General features: G+C 55.0%; 1 protein-coding gene across 1 annotated transcript; it reads right to left on the minus strand.

The window, feature by feature from the left end:
* Positions 1–998: 998 nt before the first annotated feature.
* On the minus strand, positions 999–17,282 carry TRPM2 (transient receptor potential cation channel subfamily M member 2; the record flags this gene model as incomplete). The annotated part of the gene is made up of 32 exons (XM_082767766.1): positions 999–1,124; positions 1,429–1,545; positions 1,661–1,762; positions 2,020–2,125; positions 2,276–2,362; positions 2,698–2,799; positions 2,899–2,975; positions 3,731–3,882; positions 4,202–4,289; positions 5,222–5,309; positions 5,552–5,684; positions 5,812–5,993; positions 6,282–6,465; positions 6,820–6,991; positions 7,134–7,266; positions 7,610–7,728; positions 8,302–8,515; positions 8,975–9,087; positions 9,438–9,583; positions 9,873–10,002; positions 10,682–10,819; positions 11,258–11,608; positions 12,368–12,489; positions 12,712–12,814; positions 13,209–13,409; positions 13,691–13,752; positions 14,143–14,323; positions 14,772–14,938; positions 15,327–15,507; positions 15,975–16,143; positions 16,640–16,725; positions 17,088–17,282. 32 exons carry the CDS (start codon positions 17,280–17,282, stop codon positions 999–1,001), a joined length of 4,527 nt encoding a protein of 1,508 aa, XP_082623892.1.
* Between the last annotated feature and the right edge of the window lie 1,033 nt (positions 17,283–18,315).

Consider the following 18,315-nt stretch of genomic DNA (forward strand, 5'->3'; position numbering starts at 1 on the left):
CTCTGGCTGGCTGGCTGGTGTCTGGTGCACTGGGCGAGGGGAGGGCAGCTGGAATCCCTCCCTGAGCAGCACCCTCCCTGGGCTGTTGTGGACTATCAAGAGGCCCTGGGAAACCTCTCTGCTGTGCCTCATCCTTCCTATGGCAGGCAACAGCAAAGGTGACTGAAGGACTTCTCAAGACCAGAGCTGTCTGTGATGGGTACAAGTGTCCTCACTCGCTTCCCTACCTGCCCACGAGGCCACGGAGCAGCGAGCTGCCCTGGCTGCCCATGTGCACGAGGGGACGGGGGAGGCAGGTGTCATTTAGCTGCTGCCTTGGCTCCCGCAGAGGGAAGAAGATCAGCTGCAATGTGTTGCTCAGCATACACGCACGGGATCACGTAAGAGCTGTAGGGGAGGACCTGTGCAGGAGTATAAAGCCGTGGGTATATAAGCCAAGAGCTGCTGGCACCTTTCAAAGTGCTGGATCACAGCTCAAGACGGTGTCTAAGTGGAGACAAGGGGACATCTGTCATGGTAGCAGCCTGCAGGACAGTCAGATGCAAAAGACCCCAAGCCTTCCCTGCAGCAGTTCTCCAGGAGTGATGCTGATGGGGCTGCTGGAGCCCAGAGGGTGAGCAGGGAGCAGGACTGCCCGATGGGTGTGGAGAGGAAGGGGGGCAGGCAAGTCCCCAGTGCCCACAGCAAAGCAGACAGCAGGGAGGGGCTGAGAGAAGGAACACCTTGCAGGGATGGCCCCGTGGTTCTGCCTGGTCCGAGCCCTGGGCTGGCACTGGGGCTGATGTGGAAGCAGTGAGTGACAAGCAGGGGCTGAACACAGCCTCTCTGAAGGACAGAGAAGGATGAGCTGGTGGCTGTGGGATTTCAGCCGCAGTGGTGACTGTGGGTGCTGCAGCAGCTGCCCAGGCTCCAGCAGCTTCCCACGGCCTCACAGATGAGCTGGGGCATAGCAGCAGGGCCCAACCTGGGGCTGCAGGAGTCAGCTTGTGCTTGAGGATTCAGTAGTAGGCACCAAGGAGGGTCGAGACCTTGTACAGGAGCAGCTTGTGGTTGGCGTACAGGGGCATCCTCCTGTCCAGCACCTGCCAGCGGACGCACAGCTCTGGGTCACAGCCCTGGAGGAACTGGAAGAGGAGGAGAGACATCACGTGTGTGCTGGGGGTAAGGAGCAGCATCAGCTGTGCTCAGCAGCAACACGCCCCCAGACTCCCACCCTCTGTTTTTGGGGCCCCTGTTGTGCTGCCACCCCATCTGCAGCTCCGTGCTCCTCCTCCACTACCTGCAGCTGGAGAAACCTGCTCCTGATGATGGTGAGATCTGGGTCTGGAGCCAAAGGGATTCAGAGGGATGTCTGCCTTGCCTGGGTCTCACCTGCCCCATGCCTGCTGAGAGCCAGGTCAGGGAGCCACGGAGGCAAGAGGCTCTTACCGAATTCAGCCGCTTCATCTGCACATCGTTCTGACTGTCAAAGTGTATGCTGACAGCAACAGTCTCAACCCAGGCATTGTCTGTGTTGCGGGGGTCATCAAGGTACCCTTTGTGTATCTGTGCACAGTGAAGGATTGCTGCATTAGCAGAGCCATAAGCACTGCTCCAAGGGCACTGAGAGGCCCCAGAGGCTGTGGGGCACTGCCTCGTATCTCCTCCGTGTGCTTCATACCTCGGTGCCTTGCTTCAGCAGGTTCTGGAACTGGGGCCAGAACTCCCAGCGCATGATCCACTTGAGTTTCAGTGGCAGTGTCTCGCCTGGCTCCAGCGACCCCTGCACCAAAACAGATTTCGTAGCCCAGCCCAGCCTCCCTCGCCACCACCAGCTCAGCACATCTCACAGTTGCCACCACCGCAGAAGTTGCCACAAGCTCTGCTGGAGTGGGGCAACCAGCAGTGGTGCCTCCCTCTTCTTCCTCCTAAACCCATCTGTGTTTCTCCTTTTTGCACAGGGCATTTCAGGGCCTGCAGAGCTCCTGGGACTTGGCTGGACCAGGTTGCCTCAGAGCCTCCTAGGCCACCTCCACTTACCCCAGGCAGAGCCCAGACATCTGACAGGGGGTACTGGGCCACCAGCACTTCCAGCATCTTCTTCAGGCTCTTCCTGATAATGGACCCATCCAAGTTCCTCCTCCAGCTGTGAGAGACAGGTCCATGTTATTCTGCAAGCCATACCCAGCTCCCCCTTTCCCAGCATGCAGAAGGCTCCTGCTTTGAATAGGTTTTGCCAGACATCCTGGCCTCTCTGAGAGGGCTTCGTGCCTCCTTCCCCATTCGTGACACTCACCGAGTTACAACTGGGTGCAGGGCATGGTTGGGCCCAAAGCTGTGCAGCCTCCCGCGGCCTCGCAGACCTGTCCTGCCCATGGGATTCCTGGCAGGAAACAGCAAGCAGGCATGGAGGATTACACCACGGAGCTGGTCAAAGCCCTAGACCCTATTCCCAAATTCCCCACCATTGCATTTTGTGTGTTCTGGGGTGCTGGTTTTGATTGTTTGTTTGTTTTGGGGGGAGTATAACCCAGAGGAAGACACACCCCAGGGGCTATGCGTGCCATTTCCATGCCCCACTCTTAGCTGCCAAAAGGATTGCAGCTCTCCTGGCTCACACAGCCGTGACAGCAGCTTCTGGTGTGGGTGGTGCTTCTCAGAGGTGCCTATCCCCACTGCTCCCACCCCACCCATCTACCCCACGGTGGGTGCACTCACAGTGGCAGTCCATCCTGCACGGCGTAGAGGCCATGGAAGCTCTGCCGGTCAATCAGCCCGTCCATGGCATTGTAGTTTATCTTCAGGAGAGACTCTAAGGAGCTGGGGGCAGGAAGCAGTTCGACAGTGAGGGCTGCCACATGGGGGGACAGAGCAGGGACGAAGGGCTGGATGTGGAGGGAACCCCCCAGGGACACTCACAGGTTGAATGGGTCCTGCACAGCTGTGTCCTTGTGGTCGGCTGAGTAGGCAGGAGGGTCATACAGCTGGAAGTCCACCTGCAGAGCATGTGGCCGTGTCAGACCCCACTTGCATCCTGCTCTGGTGGCCGGCAAGGACTGGGAGCCCTGAGCACATTTTCTCTCACAGTTCTTTCCTCCGCCCAGCTCATGGTATCACTCGCCCAGGCAGGAAGGGCTCTGGGGCTGAGCTCTGTGTCTTGGTTGGAGGCTTGGGACCTCACTTGTGCCCTCATGGAAGCCAGCACTAGATCCTGTCCCTGACCTACATTCCTGATTCAGAAAGCGAGGAGGCAGGTGTCTGCTCCTTCTGTCTCCCATCCAAGCACCCCAAGAAACCCTACCACAATCCCAGCAGGAACAACATTCACTTCCCTCTTCTTGTCCCTCAGAGGGCCTTAGAGGAGCTGTTCACCCAGACACAGAATCTCACTGGAGCTGTCATGCCCAGTATGGCTGCCCTGTGGGACCCTGGAGAGGGGACAGCCCAGATGGGCCTTCCCATCTCAAAAACCTCTGGACATCCCCAAGTGAGACCCAGTCTTGTTTTACTGAGCACAGCCACAGCATTTTCCCAGGGAAGCATCTCCAGCCATGGTTAGACCCTCCGCCAAGTAGACACCCAGCCCTGGGGTGCTGAATCCTGACAGAGTATAGCAGCTCCCAAGCTTAATTCTTCTCTCTCTGGGTTGAAATGATAGTTCTGTTCCCCTTCCTACCTCCTGTCCTCCTCCACCCATGGGAGCAGCCCACGGTCCCCTCCTCTTGCACTGCTCTCTGGCCACAGCTCTTACCTCCCAGGGCACCTTCTCATCCGGCACGGGGAAGCGGATGGTGTGAGACCCTGGGTAGATGAGGTTTCGACTAAGCACATGGTATGGGGGCTGCTTCTCTTCAGGTTTCTCCTCCAGGTCCAGCTCCTTCACGTCTGAGGTTCTGCTGGAGGCTGCAAGGTAGACAGAGATGGTGAGACTCTGCAGAGCAGGGTGCTGAGCCTCAGCAGGACTGGTGCTGAGGGCTGTGGCTCAGCCAGGAGGGTGGCTGAGTCTGTACAGGACAAGATCTGCTGATGCTCCCAGTGGGTCTGGCCCCTCGGCATCCCTTCAGGCAAGATGAGGAGGGGCAGGAGCCTCCTCTGTGCCATGCTGCATGAAAAGCCTCAGCCATGGGCTCCAGGGAGGGCTCCAGCCTGGAGGCTAGGACTGGCCCCAGGGCAGGCCCTGGAATTTCCCCAGTGCTGCTGCGGTGTAGCCAGCTGTATTTACCCAAGGGTGGCATGTCCTCCTCTGAAGTGAAGCCATTGCCCTGCAGGGCCTGCATAATCCACCTCAAGGCTTTGGCACTCTGATGAACCTGCATGGGACAGGAGAGGGTCAGCCCCTTCTGCATGGCCCCAGCATGTGGGCATTGTCCTCCCAGTGCCACCCACTCCTCTTTCCTTTAGAAACCACCCAGGAGAGTGGTGGGACTCTGCTGCACTTATATTTTTTCTCCCCCAAAATACATAGGAGTCTCTGTGTTGTCTCATTGTAGGCTCATGGCTTGTGTCCCGTTCCTCAGGTAGCCCAGGACCAATGTGCCTGGGGAGGGACATGCAGCACCTAATCAGAGTCCCCCAGTTCCCAATACACCATCTTGTTTCCCTCTCCGCAAATTAGATGGAGATTAAAAAAAAAAAAAAAAAAAAAGAAGAAAAAATAGAGTTGCAAAATCTTTCCTGATTTTGGGTCAATGGAAAAAGAAGATGCTTCTGGCCCTAAGAGAACTAACAGGCCCCAGCAGCCCTGACTAGCCTCCTCTCGAGCTCTGCACCCACACCCATGGGCTCAAGAGCCCACTTAAGCTCAGCCCTGGGCTTCAGTCCTTGCTTGAGCCGAGTTGGAGGGGTGCTGGTCTGCAGCCCAACCCCTGGGCTGGCAGTGCACATGCGTGGTGTGGAACAGCTTCACAGGGAGGAGGCTGAGAGCCCCCCATTGCCAGAGGGCCTGTAGGGCTCTCTCAAGCCAATGAGGAGGCTGGATGACCAGTGCAGGGGCTCATCCCACAACCTCCCATCAGCCCATTTTCATCCTTTTAATTTTGGAGACAAACAGAACAGAAAGGCATGTATTTCCTATATGCCTGTTCCTCTTTGAAGCTATTGCTTTGGCAAGAAAACTCAAGCTGTTTCAAAAGGGGATTGATTCAGAGGAACTTTCTCTTATGCTGTGGTTCAGTTGACTCACCCCCTTGGAAAACCCTACCAAGCGAGGCTTTCCAAGGCAGTTGTTCCGTTTTTGCCTCACCTGGTCTTCTAGAGCGATCAATCTCTGCTCCACCAGACCTGTCCTCTTCACCCGATCCAAGTCCAGCAGCTCTGCCAGCACATCAACTCTGGAGCGACAGTGCAGAGAAAAACCCCCTTAGGACTAGTGCCTGCTGTAGGTGCTCAGCAGCCCACTCCATGTGGGTGCAGCCACCTCCACAGGACAGATTCCTATGAGCACTCTCCCATTGCCTGCATACACAGCAAGGAGTGTAGCAACAGCTCCCTGAGGTCCCAGAGCACCAATCCCAATTCCCTCCTGCCCAGGACAGTCGAGGATGGGATGTCCCTGTCTCAGCAGTGTCAGTACCTCTGTGCAATGTCTTTGATTTTCTGCTCTGTGTTCTGCTTCTCCTGGCACTGCTGGTGCTGCAGGTAGTTCTCCTTCAGGTACATCTCCCAGGAGAGCAGGGCAGCTTCTTCATTCTTCTCCAGCTTCTCTTCTGCCAGGGGAAGGGGATGGCAATGCTCTCATATCCCGAGGCATCCCAAGCTCCAATACCACAACACAGACGCCAAACCTCATGCCCCGGGGAGGGAGCAAAGGAAGGGAAGGGAGCTGTTCCTCACTGAGCTGCTTGTGGCGTGTGGCTGGCCTGCACAGCAGGACTCGCCGGACCAGGAGCTGCAGGTGGTTGAGGAGGATGAACGGCGGAGGTGCGGGCGGGCGGCCGTGGTATTCCTCAATCAGGTCGTGCCTCTGGAACTTCCAGATCTGGTCTGTGTGTGCCTGGACCTGCTGGAACGTGTAGCTGGGGACAGAACACAGTTGGCTGTGAAATGAGGGCAAGGAGGCACGCCTCAGCCGTGTGGTGCCCTGGCTTCTACTTGTCTCTCTGAACAGACCCGGCCTACAACCTCTGCTTCTACCATGTCTATAACCCCCCCCCTTCCCCACAAAAGCATCCCTGAGGTCTGGTCTGTGTTCACACAAGGCCTCTCCTCACACTTTCTCAGCACATAGTGCCCTGGCCCTGGCCAAGCCTGCAATAAAACCAGCTTGATTCACTGTCAGGACCACAGATCCAGGTCAGACTCACTTGAACATGGCGATGAGGAGGTTAAGGAGGAGGATGTTGGTGAAGAGCAGGTACAGGCACAGTAAGATGACCGTCAGCCACTCTGGGAAGATGGGTTTCTTGTTGTCCTCATTGGTCTCTGGGCACTTGGGCTTGTAGGGGTCAGTCCCATTGGGGCTGCACTGATCAATGTTGAAGTTCACCCCTGCAAGAGTGCATGGCACTACTTAACTGCAGCCAAACCTCGCAGTGTTGCAAGGAGCATGTTGTGCTCCCTGACAACTGCCAGCATCAAGGTGGCTTAGAGTATGGCAGAGATTTGAGCAACTGGTGCATACTGAGTGTTTCCAAGCTCATTGTGCATCATAGAATGGCTTGGGTTGCAGAGGACCTTAAAGATTATCTAGTTCCAACCCCCCTGCCATGGCTGTGGCTTGAAGAGGAGTCCTGTGCAGGGCTTCCATGGGCTAGCAGACTGTTGCATGAGCTTGGCACCCCTCAGCCTTGTAACAAACCATCCTGCATGTGCCACACAATTTTACAGGCTGCTGTCCCTTACCATCGATGTAGGAAGGAATCTGTCCAAAGATGGTCAGGTAGGAGTGGTAGACTACACCACGGAAAAGCCACTCCACACGCTCCTCATTGTGGATCAGGATGGCCTGCTTGGCAACCCCAAAGGACACCACCCACACTGCTAGCAGGAAGAGGAAGAAGAAGACATCCTTCATCTGCAAAGACATGGATGAAGCAAAATTGCATCCTGGAGCAAACGACCCTCCAGGACAGCACAACGTGGGTGGCACGTGCCCTGCAGGTCTCCAGCTGCTCTAGCTGGAAGCCAGGCCTGACAGGGTGGAGAGGTGCTCTCACCATGCGCTTCACAATGATGATCTTGGGCCCCAGCGTTCTACTGACTGTGAAAATATGCATCAGACGCAGGCAGAAAATAATAAAAGCCAATGACAGTATGATGCGTCCGGGATATAAAGTTGATGGAATGAGCCTGGGCACAGAAGAGAGGAAAGGAAACAGCTCAGTGATACCAGTGTGTTGTTTTTTTTTCTGATCTCACAGCATTACATTTCTGCTATTGCAGTGATCTTCCCTAGATTGCTGGTTGAGAGTTGCAGCATGAAAAACATCTCTCCTAAAAACAGTTGAAAACAGAAGTAAATTGGTTGGAATTAATCACATGATTACAAAAATCTTCACTGGTCTTTTGAAGAAGAAACTGCAATTAAAAAAAAAAAAAAAGTGCACAATTCTCAGACTAGTTTAGGGCCAGTTGCAGACTACAGTTGTGACTTGAGCCCATGCACTGCAAGGTAAATGGCTCTACATCTCACCTGCAAGTCAGCCCAGTGATAAAAACCACGATGGCACAAACATCCAACTTATTCCAGAAGTCCTTGAAGTAAAGGGAAGCCATTTTCAGGACCCCAAGCCCATCTGGGTCATACAACAGCTGTTGGGAAGAGAAGAGGGGTTAGTATGTCAGTGAAGATCTTGTAAGATACTCAGCTGCCATGTAAAAGGGAGGGGTGGCACAGATCTGCTAGCCATCACCGGACTTCCTTGCTTACCTGAAGTTAACCTGAATCTACAGGGTATTCTACATGGGCATGGAGGAGCATGGGGAGAGATACCTGAGACAGGGGGCTCTTTAGTCTGTTGAGGAAAGGCACAGAGATGAAGCAAAAACTGAAAGAAAGGAAAAAAAAATAGTGAAACAAAGTGTGGAAATAGTTCTGGGAATAAATGCCCAAGGAAGGAAGTGGTCCCTCCATCTCCTGATGTTTTTGACTCAAACCAGTGTGCCTTTCTGCGAGTACCAAGGGCCAGGCCAGAGGTAGCTGGTGAGACAGAGACAGGGCGATCTGGCCGTTCCTTCTGCCAGGACCTCTCCAAATGGATGGTGATGTAAGAGGTAGCACGGGAACACAAGCTAGACGGGACCTTCCAGGAGCACCCAGAAGGGTGTCTCTGGCAGCCTGGACCATCTCACCTCCTCCCAACCTCTGCTCTGCCCGCCCCATACCTGGCGCGTCTCCTCGCACACCAAGGAGAAGAGCCAGAAGTAGATGAGGTACTCCCACCAGGATGGTAACGGCTGGAAGTCAACCATCAGGACGTAGGCGAAGAGCAGGAGGAAGGTAAAGTAAGAGAGAATGTTCATGTGGAAGATGACCACAGGTGCTGTGAAGAAGGCCCGGAAACGTGTCAGGCAGTTCATGGGCTGCAGCTTCTTCTCCCTGGGGGGAGCAAGGACAAAAGCATGGCTCAGCTGCCTGAGGTTTGCCTGCTAGCAATGCAGGTGAGGGGCGCTGCTCTGACCAGGCCGTGTGGATAATAGTGCTCGCCAGCTAGAGCTAGCAAGGGGCCTTGCTGGTGGATCAGCTCTCCAAACCATGTGCTGCCCAGGGAGATGTCACAAACAGCTTCTCCCAGCCTGTGCACAACAGTCAGACCCTCCCAGCTGGTCCCTGGGATCACTGCAGCCACCCCAAGGGGACCTGCAGGCATTGCAAGGTGAGGCTGAAGGCTCTGGCACACGGGTGTGCAAAGGGTGCTTTTGGGCACGTGTTGGGTGGTTGCATGAAGGAAAGGCTCCTGTCCTGTGCGGCACAGGGCCAGAGGGCAAGCCAGTTGAAGGATGAGGCTGAAGGAGAATCCTGCCTCCATGCATGCATACTCTCAGCTGCACGATGTACCTGAAGGTGATGAGGCTGGTGTAGAGAAGTGGGAAGAAGAGCATGCACGCAATCACCCGCCAAAGCCCATTGTCAATGCACAGCTTCCCCCACCAGACTTTTGTCAGAAAGGCCTGTGAGGAGAAGAGGAGCAGTGGTTACAGGAGCCGCCTCTACCTTCTGGCCAATTCTTGAGACGTTCATCTAGCCCACCCAACAGACAGAGCCCGAGTCTGTCCCCCAGGAGGATCAGGAATGATCGATTTCCCCAGGAGCAGGGAGGAGACGGGCAGGCCCAGCACAGACCCTGGCACAGGCCGCTGGGGGAGGCAGGGTGCTCAGCCACCAACTGGAGGGCACAGTCCCTCCGTCTGAGCCCTACCTCTGCAAACAAGGCACCCTGAATCTGGGGCAGGGGACATGCTGCTTACTCCCCCCTCACCCACTCCACCACCACCCCCAAGCATCACCACTGGGAACCCACTTGGACACCTCCGTGGGCCACAAAATTCATGTTTTTGGCCTCCAGTGCCAACTGCAGACAGGTTGTCTTCCCCCAGGCCTCGGAGACACGGATGAGGAGCTTCTGGGCCCTCTCTTCATCCTTGCGATAGCAGTCTGTGAACACACCTGGGGGACCAGGGAAGCAAGGCTGAACTCTGGGGCCAGCTTCGGTGCTCAGCAGGGGGAGCACCAAGGAGTATTTCACAGCAGGATCTGGGCATTTCCCCATGGCCTCCCTCTGCACTCCTGCCACCACTCAGGGCACAGCCCTCATGGCACCATGACCCCAACCACAACAAGCACAGCCCTGTTTGGCACCATCCACCCCACCTACCACCCCTTAGACACAACATGAGGCAAGCTAGCCAGCACAACGGGATATGAGAGTTGTTCTGGTTGTCCCCTTCCCACTCACCAATCGCCTTGTTCTCGTACTGCTCAGCCAGGGCCAGCATTTCATCAGTGGTGTCAGTGTCTTCCTCCTCCTTGGCGAGCTCCTTTAGGATTTTGCTGCAGGCCAGAGCAGCCGCCATGCAGTCCTGGCTCTGGAGCAGAAGAGGCCAGAGAGGGTGTGGGACTCTGAGACTCCTACAAGTCCATGGCAGACCTGACAAGTCCTTTGGGGTTCCCACAGGATGGAAAAGGAATGCCCCAAGCTGAGCACTGCTCAGAAAGGACAACTTGCTACGACAAGGGCTGAGCTGTCTTTCCCTCTAGTTGCAGGGGCAGCGGATAACTAACTGCCACGGGGAATCTGGGGACATTCCTGCTCTTGTAATAGGAAGCCACAGGTGATGGGATGTTTGTGACTCCATGGCTGTGAGGAAGACATGTTCCACAACTGTGGCATGCTCATGTTTTTCCATCTGGCAGCCAGCTACAACACCTCTTGCACAGAGATGCTGGAAGCCTTCTCTACCCCCAGCTCCATGCTCTCGGGTCCCCCTTGCAGTGTGCTGAACCCTATCTTAGCCTTTGTTAAGAGCACACTTCTGGCCCAGAACATCATCAAATGTCATCAAGTGAACACCGAGTGTCCACTGGCTAGGAGGGCTGCCACAGGCTTGTGGGATGGCTCCCGTATGGCTGTGGCTTGGGCACTGCCATGGACCTGTGACACCTGCTTGCCTGAATCCCATCAGGTGTAACCTTGCCTTTTGGGCTTGGGAGTCTTGGCTCCATCTGAGCCCTACAGCTGGGACTGACAGGTTTGGGCTGCGATACCTGGGCCCAGATGATTTCTGCCAGTTCCTGGCGGTTCTGGACCACAGCCCAAATGAGCAGGTCACGGACTGGGTCCATGCTGAAGGTGACTCGGCCAGAAGAGCGCTTGTAGAGGGACCGGAGGCTTGACCCGTGGACCTGGGAGGGACGCAATGGTCAGACGCGTTCACCTGCCAAGAGACTGCAGAGAGCAGACAGCCCCTCAACACAAAGCCCTCCCTGAACCCGCGTGCCTGCCTCCACCAGCCATAGAAGGCCTTTTCTTCAGACAGAAGGGTGAACAGGGCTGTAATCATCCAGGAAATGCCACTTTTTCTAGGGCCAGAACTGTGTGGGGATATGGCCAGCCTGTCTAGCACATGAGGAGCCTCTCTGTCCTCCACCCTGCTGGGTCCTGCCCAACGGAGTCACAGCCACATGGTGCTGCGCGTGTAGGAAGGGCTTTAAGGGATTTTAAGTGGGACTCTTGAGTGGGCAAAGGGACAGTGATCCAGCTGCAACTTGCAGAACTGTTTCTTGAGCCAGTGTCCCCCTCTCTAATGCAACCCCACCACCACGTAACCTGGAGATGCGTACATTCAGCTTGATGTGCGGGACAGGGATGGAGAGCCGGGGCCGCTCAACGTGCTTGGGCTTGGGGTAGAGTGGCTGTGTGGAGTGGCCCAGGAGCTCCCGCAGCACCTGGGAGACATGGTGCAGTTGGATTCTTGGCATTTTGGAGCCAGATGTGTTCTCTGTCTCCTCCAGCAGGACCTTCTGAAGCTTGCTGTGGAACAGGCAGGACGATGCCATGTTGTTGTAGAGGTAAATGAGGGTGTCCCAGGTGACAAACTCCTTGAGACGTACTCCCTGTTCCAGGAACAGCTTCACAAACTCTGGCTTGTTTGAGATCAGGGCAGCTGCCATCACAGGGTGGAGATCTGTAGGCTGGCAGACCAGAGGCAGAGGTGAGAGAAACCATGGCCTCAGAGCAAGGCCTTGATCAGGTGGGGGGAAGATTTTATCTGAAAGCACTCAAGGAGTTTCTGGGATTGACATAGCATCTGGGAGGGAAAGGGGAAAGGAGGCACTGGGATTTGCAGGACATCCCCAGAGACACACTTGTAGGTCAGTATGCTTTCTCCCCTGGCAGTGAAGCCCTCTGCTTCCTTGGCTGCTCGGTGGGGGTATGGGGTAGAGCCACAACAGACCCTCTTTCACCAGCTCATGAGGATGCACCATACAAACAAGCAAGGCCTCGACAGCTTGTTCCCCCCACCCTGTGCACAAGCGCTCAGCTGAAGGATCCCAGTGCTGCTAAATGAAATACCAACATCCTTTGTAAAAAATTATAGGGCAAATAGGACCTTTAAAAGCAGTGAATTGCAGGTTGTGCCTGCCTCTGCATTTTGGAAGGACAAGACGGATTAAGAGCCCCTGACAATGTAATGGAAGTTTAGGACCCAAGATAAATGCCCTCAAAAACCCTCCCTAGGCAAAGCAGAGGTGAAAAGTACTCTCAACATGAACTGCCCTCAAGCTGACAAACTAAGCCTGACAAGTCTTACAGTAAGGTCCAGGCAGGTTTGTGCGTGGTCAGGAATGGGGAGAAATGTCCTAACCCTTGCCCTCGATCTCCCCCCAGCTCCCCAGCTCTGCCTCCAATGGCAGCCACGAAGCAGACAAACAGCACAGGTACTGCCTTACCTTCCACTCATGGTTGTCTGTGAAGATCTCACTCCGAGCAATGTCTACCCTGTTCCAGGCCACAGCTAACTTCAGCTGGTGGTCCCAGTTCTCACGACCAAAGTGATCTTGGTTTTGGGATGCTGCATGTAAAGTGCATGCATTAGAACAGAGGGTCATTTACCCCCTTGACAGTCCACTTGGAGACTTGGTTCTTTGGGAGAAATATCCTCCTGATCAGTTCATCATCACAAGTTTTGAGGAGCCCTCTGGTGATTCCACAAGCCAAGCAGCTGCAGGAGGCAACTTGTGACCCCCATCCTATTCACCTCTCCCATGCCCCCAAGCAGCTACCTTCCCCTCACCTTTGAACAGGGCCTGGAGGATGGCCACATCCACATCCTGCTGGCCATATTTGCCCTCTCTGAAAATGGTCAGGAGATGCTGGCTCCGCACTATGTCTTGGATCTACAAGGAAAGCCACGGGCAGGCAGTCAGCAGCAACATCTCCTTCCTGCTACTTCCAGCAGCCCCCTGTGAACCCCTGCCCTGCTTGGAGCTTGCTCCCTTGCTCCCTCTGGGTCTCCTGCAGGTCCCCTGTGCTGTCTCCCAGCCCAGCTGGGGTTGGTGCCACACGGTCCTTCTCTGCCCAAAGTGAGCAGGCAGTGGAGGGGCAGAGCCTGAGCCCTGGGGTGTCCACCAGGACAATGCTGAGTATGGCTGGGAGTAGATGGATGTTCAGTAGGACCTGAGCCTTAAACTTCCCACTGGGAGCCTTGCTGCTCACAGGAAAGCATGCCTGGGGACCCCTTTCATCTCCACATGCTCAGAGAAAGGAGCTGCCTGCCTGCAACAGGCTCACCTTCTTGGTCCACTCCACCAGCTTGCCCTCGGTGAAGAGCTCATAGGTGTCGTGGAAAAGCACACTGAGCTTCTTCCGGATCAAGGCGATGGTTATCTTGGGCACAGGCAGGTTGGCCACCTGCGCAATGACATCTGCCACACGCCCAGACCCTTCTACAACCACACAGGGTGTCCCATTGGTGATGGCATTGTAGATGGTCTGCAACCAAGCAGGGAGACTGGTCCTAATATCATGCGGAGGCCACCAAACCCCCACTGATCCTGAATCCTTCCACTGATACAGTGCAGCATCCCTATTCTGCTGCATTTCACCTGTGACAACCATGTTCCCACCAATGCTGGGAGAGCAGCACCCCAGGCAAGGAGCAGACCTGCTGCCCTTGACCCTGGCCACCAACTTAACAGGCTTTCCCAATCCTGCTCCATCCCACCACTACCCCCTCTCAGCTCTCCTGGGAGAGGGCAGGGGCAGTTCCTTACATCAAGTGTCCCAGGGCCTCCTTCCAGCACCACACAAACAATGGGGATCTTGATGGCAACGCCTGCAGGGAAGCAGAGCCTGGGGTCACCATCCTGTGGGGCAGCCCCTCCAAGCAGCTGAGCTGGGTCCCCACTGAGCTGTGGGGTGTAAAATGCAAGGTTGGAGCACTGCCAGGCTTCAGGGGAGAGGAGAAACAATCTCCTGGCAGTCATGCTGCTGGGAAAGGTTGGCCTGAGGCAGAAAAAGGCCCCTTGATTCATGTCACTGAGGTACCTGGCAGGAACCATGTTCTGCATTTATCATAGGCATGTTCTCAAGCCCTTGTCTGGATCCTACAGGGAAGCCAAGGCCTCCTCTCTCCCCTGAGGCCAAGATGGGCACTGCTTACCAACGGATGACCCATCAAGCCTTTTGTCCTCCCCTGCCTCAGGCTTCCTTGTGTTGCTGTTACCTCCTTTCACCTTGGTCTGCTCCGAAATGAACTTCTCCAGCCGGGTCCTCAGGGGGATTTCCACTCCGTACCTCCCATGGGTCCCATCGTCCACTAGGATGAAGTGGGAGTGGTTGCTGTCCAGGCACGAGAGGCTTCCTTGGTTCTCCTCATCTAGGACATACTCAGCTGGAAAGCCACCCTGCAAGATGCAGAAGGAGAGGCTCTGGGCAAAGCCTGACGGGGCTGAGGAGGCACACCAGACGCCCAAAGCAACCTCTGTGTGAGTTGGAGAGCATGCAGGGGCAGACAGGCTGAAGTCACTCCTGCCATCTCTGCAGTCCTCACAGCAGTCTCGCCTCATGCTCTTCTGTCTCTGCTTTACCTGCCCTCCCAGGCTGCTCCCACACACCCACAAGGGTCCTCCCAGGAGAAGCACAGCTCCTATGCAAGACACTGGGTAGGGCAGAGGGACTTCTCTGAAAACATCACCCTGAAACCATCACTCTTGGTCTGGCTGGGTTTTTACCTGGGCTACCAGCCACAGCCACCTCTTGAAGCACCCGTTCCCGTAATGGTCCTTGGGTAGAACTTCCCCAGCAGCCCAGATGTAAGCAAAGCAAATGCATTTCCAACTCTGCCTGGCTCACCATGGGGCAGATGAGGCTGTCCCGGTTGTACACAGTCCCCCAGGTGGCTATGCCAATGGTGACAATCTCGGCCTCCTTGTAGCTGCAGTTGAGGATGAAGTCTCGCACTGCCTCTCCCACCTGTTTCATCACACCAGCATGGGACCCCCCTGTGATGATCCAGGCCCCTGGGGGTCAGAGAGGGACTTGGGAAGGGAGAGGCTCTGTCACAGCGACCTCCTAGCACCTCGCTATATGGCTGCAGGAGCACTTGGCTCTCAGAGAGGCTCCATCCCCTAGGAGATGTTCTCTCTGCCCACTTCATCAAGACCTGGCAGCACAGGAGACACCTTCTGCACAGTGCTGCATCTCTCAGTCTCACTCCCTATAAGTCTGTTTGCAGCAGCTGAGCAACAACAGTCCATCCCTGTTGGGTGGTAGCTCAGACAGGGCCCTAACAGGCCTTCCAGGCCAGCTCAGTGTCTCCACAGCAGCCAAACTCACTGGGCCTGGCATGGCTCAATGGCAGGTCCCTCTCCTGCTGCAGTCTCAGGAAAAAAACTCTACATCTCTTACCAGTGGTCTGGGCCACTTTGACTAGCCCTTGCCGGAAGATGTTCTTTAGCCTTGGCTTCATGATGAAGTTTTTGGCTCCACCAGTAACCGAGATGAGCAGGTTGGGTGCATCAAGGCCCCAGTGCTGTGTCATGAGGTGGTAGATGACCCGTGGAGGAGTATCAGAGGAGACACGCACGTACTGCAAAAGAGCATACATGTGTTTTGGGTAAAAAGAACAGGGCTGGGGGAAGGGGTACCTCCACCATGATTTCTCACATCCCAGCAAAGAACCAGGGGCTTCCCACGTCATTTCCCAGAGGAGTTCTGTTGCTGCTGCCCCAGTTCTTGGTGCGTAACCCTGTTCCCAGTCACTTCCCTGGAAATGTGAATCCCCAAGACTTGCCTAAGGATAAGGACAGGCAACAGCAATGCCTTGAAGCATGGGCCTCATAGCATGAAGACCAGTCTTATGGTTTCAGAAAAGGTACAAGGGTGGGTAGAGAGGAGGGATGCTGTCTTATCCACCTGTCTCTCTCAGTGTTGCCCTTGGGGCACTTCTATGCTTCCCTAACCTCTCGTTCAGGAGGGAAGTACTTGCATTTCATCTGCTATGGCAAGATTTGAACTCTGAAACCCAGTGCACAACAGAGGGGAAAAACAGATCACCTTTCCCATCTTCTGTCCCAGGCCTGCAAAGTGGATGTCCCCAAAGGCATCTGTTGGCATTTCCTGGATGTGCCTTCTGGGGTCCCATTCCTTCCCCAGGAAGAGGGGAGTTTTGACAGCATCTTCCAGGTGCTGTTCCCTGAGATAGCCGCACTCACACACAGTCCTCCTGAGAGGGAACACCAACAACTTTGTAGAAAACAAGCTAACCCCAAAAAACAAAGCCCAGGTGGCCTACCTGCCACATCTAGGCATGAGGTGTTTGCATTTTGATTAGGAACACCACAGGCACCAGCACCACCCACCCAACCTGTCTTCCAGCTCAGAACTTGTGAATAAACAAGGGCTTTTTCTAGGGGAAAACTTAGCAAAGATTGGTATTTCCATCTATAGAGGTTTATGACAGAAATACTAGAGTTGCTCTGGATGAAATATGGAAAGAAGTGACAGCATGGGAAAGCATCAGAAAGGTTACTCACTGGGAAACTAGGTATCAGCCATGCAGTGATACACAGCAGGATAAAGAAACATATCAAAAGGAATTTGTGAATTCCCTGGATACCAGTTCCCTTGGCAGAAAGGTAAGATTTTCTGGTGCTGTACAATTGTCACCAAATGTCCCTTTCGCTCCCCTGGCAGGAGAGGGGAAGGAGGGACTGACTTACCCAGAATCTGATGTCTGGGAACTTTCCACGAAGTGCACACACTCTTTCTTCCGGATGTTTTCAGGAATCCATGAGATGAGATTTTCCTGAGGAAGAGCAGCAAGAGGTCAGTGTTTCTGGAAAGGGCCAGAAGTTACCCCAGGGACCAGATACAGTGGTGCTTGGAGCATATTTGGAGCTTTTTTTGCTGCGAAGGAAGAAAGCTCCATCATTCTCTGCAAGGACTAAGCCAGGTGTACTCCAAGGAGAGGAGATTCAAATGCTGGACATGCAGATGTATCTCAGACATTTGTTTTTTTTCTGTCCTATCCCCAAAACTCAAGTGATCTCTTATTGACATCTACCCCTACCCCGAGATTCCCCCACTGATGTGTCCCAGGATAACCCAGTAACGCTCTTCTACCACATGTGGCCAACTCCCACCTCTTCCAGCAGCTGCTGAACTTGCCTTCTCGTTGTTCCCAGAGGGAAAATGTGCCTTCCGTCTGCTCCGTGAGATGCTGCTGCTGCTCTGCTGCAGGTTGGGGACCACCTCGAAGTCACTCATCTTCATGGGGTGCACGGAGGAACTGTCTTCTCTCTCAGGGCACACCTTGTTCAGCTCAGAGGGGAGCACCTTGCTGTGCCGGCCGTGCACAGCCATGGCTGCCTAGCCTCCTCCCTCCCACTCCTAGGCTGGGTGCAGCAAAAAAGAAAAAGGATACGTGTGGGTTGAGAGCAGTGGGTCACCCTGTTTGCCATTCCCTGGGCGAGGGGGGGTCTGAGCAAGAGCAGAGAGGTGATTTCTGTAAAAACCCACAGGGTGAGTCACATTGAGACAGACTCTGCAGCCTGACCCCCATGTCCTGCCACCAGCACGGCTCCTGCTCTGCCACCTGGCAGTCCCTGGGGTGTTCCTGGCAGCAGGGTGAGCAGAAACCAGGTCTCTTGTCTGAACAGCTTCAGTGCAGCCATGCCTGGAAAATTGGGGTTTGCAGGAAAGATGGTCAGCTCCAGCTGGGACCCTGCTGGTCACAGTGCCCAGCCTCTTATTTCAGAGGGGGTGCAACAAAGTCCCCGCACTCTGCCTTGTGGGTGAGGGGGGATTTGGGTTAAAAGTTGCCAACTGCCATCACGCGTGCCTTCGTGATTCCAAGAAAGCCAGGCCACAAACTTTTGCCTGCTGCAGCCACAGATCAGCTCCTGAGACTTCCCAACCTCCACTTCTGAGCTCTTGAATGGCTGAGTTCCCCAAAAACTGCTGGAGCAAGGATGGAAAAGCTCCCGTGTGTCTCTGGAGCCTAAAGGGGAATGGTGTCTGCTCTGGGGGGCTGTGGGCAGGTAATGTGCACAGCACTCAGGTATTGAGGTGGCAAAGCTCTAGGGTCAACAGGCCTGTGTTTATAAGGAGGATTTTGGCTGCCTTTCTGCCAGTCAAACCCTTCATCACAACCAACATGATAAGGGCTGGGAGGACTTCTGACTGTGTGGAAGGAATGGTGGAGCAAAACGAGGGCTGCCACTGCATTTCACTCATGTCTCCTTCCCCCATGCTCAGCTGCAGGCAGGGAGCAGCCAGAAAATGCCTTTTTGCCCATTTCTCTCGAATGCCAGCTTGCTCCTGGGCTCCCCCTGGGGAGCACACAGCCCCATTGACCTTGGGAGCCAGGTTTTGGTGGGCCAGCTTTCTGCACCAA

Source organism: Aythya marila (assembly GCF_965140915.1).
Source record: "Aythya marila genome assembly, chromosome: 9".
In the NCBI taxonomy this organism is placed as follows: Eukaryota; Metazoa; Chordata; class Aves; order Anseriformes; family Anatidae; genus Aythya; species Aythya marila.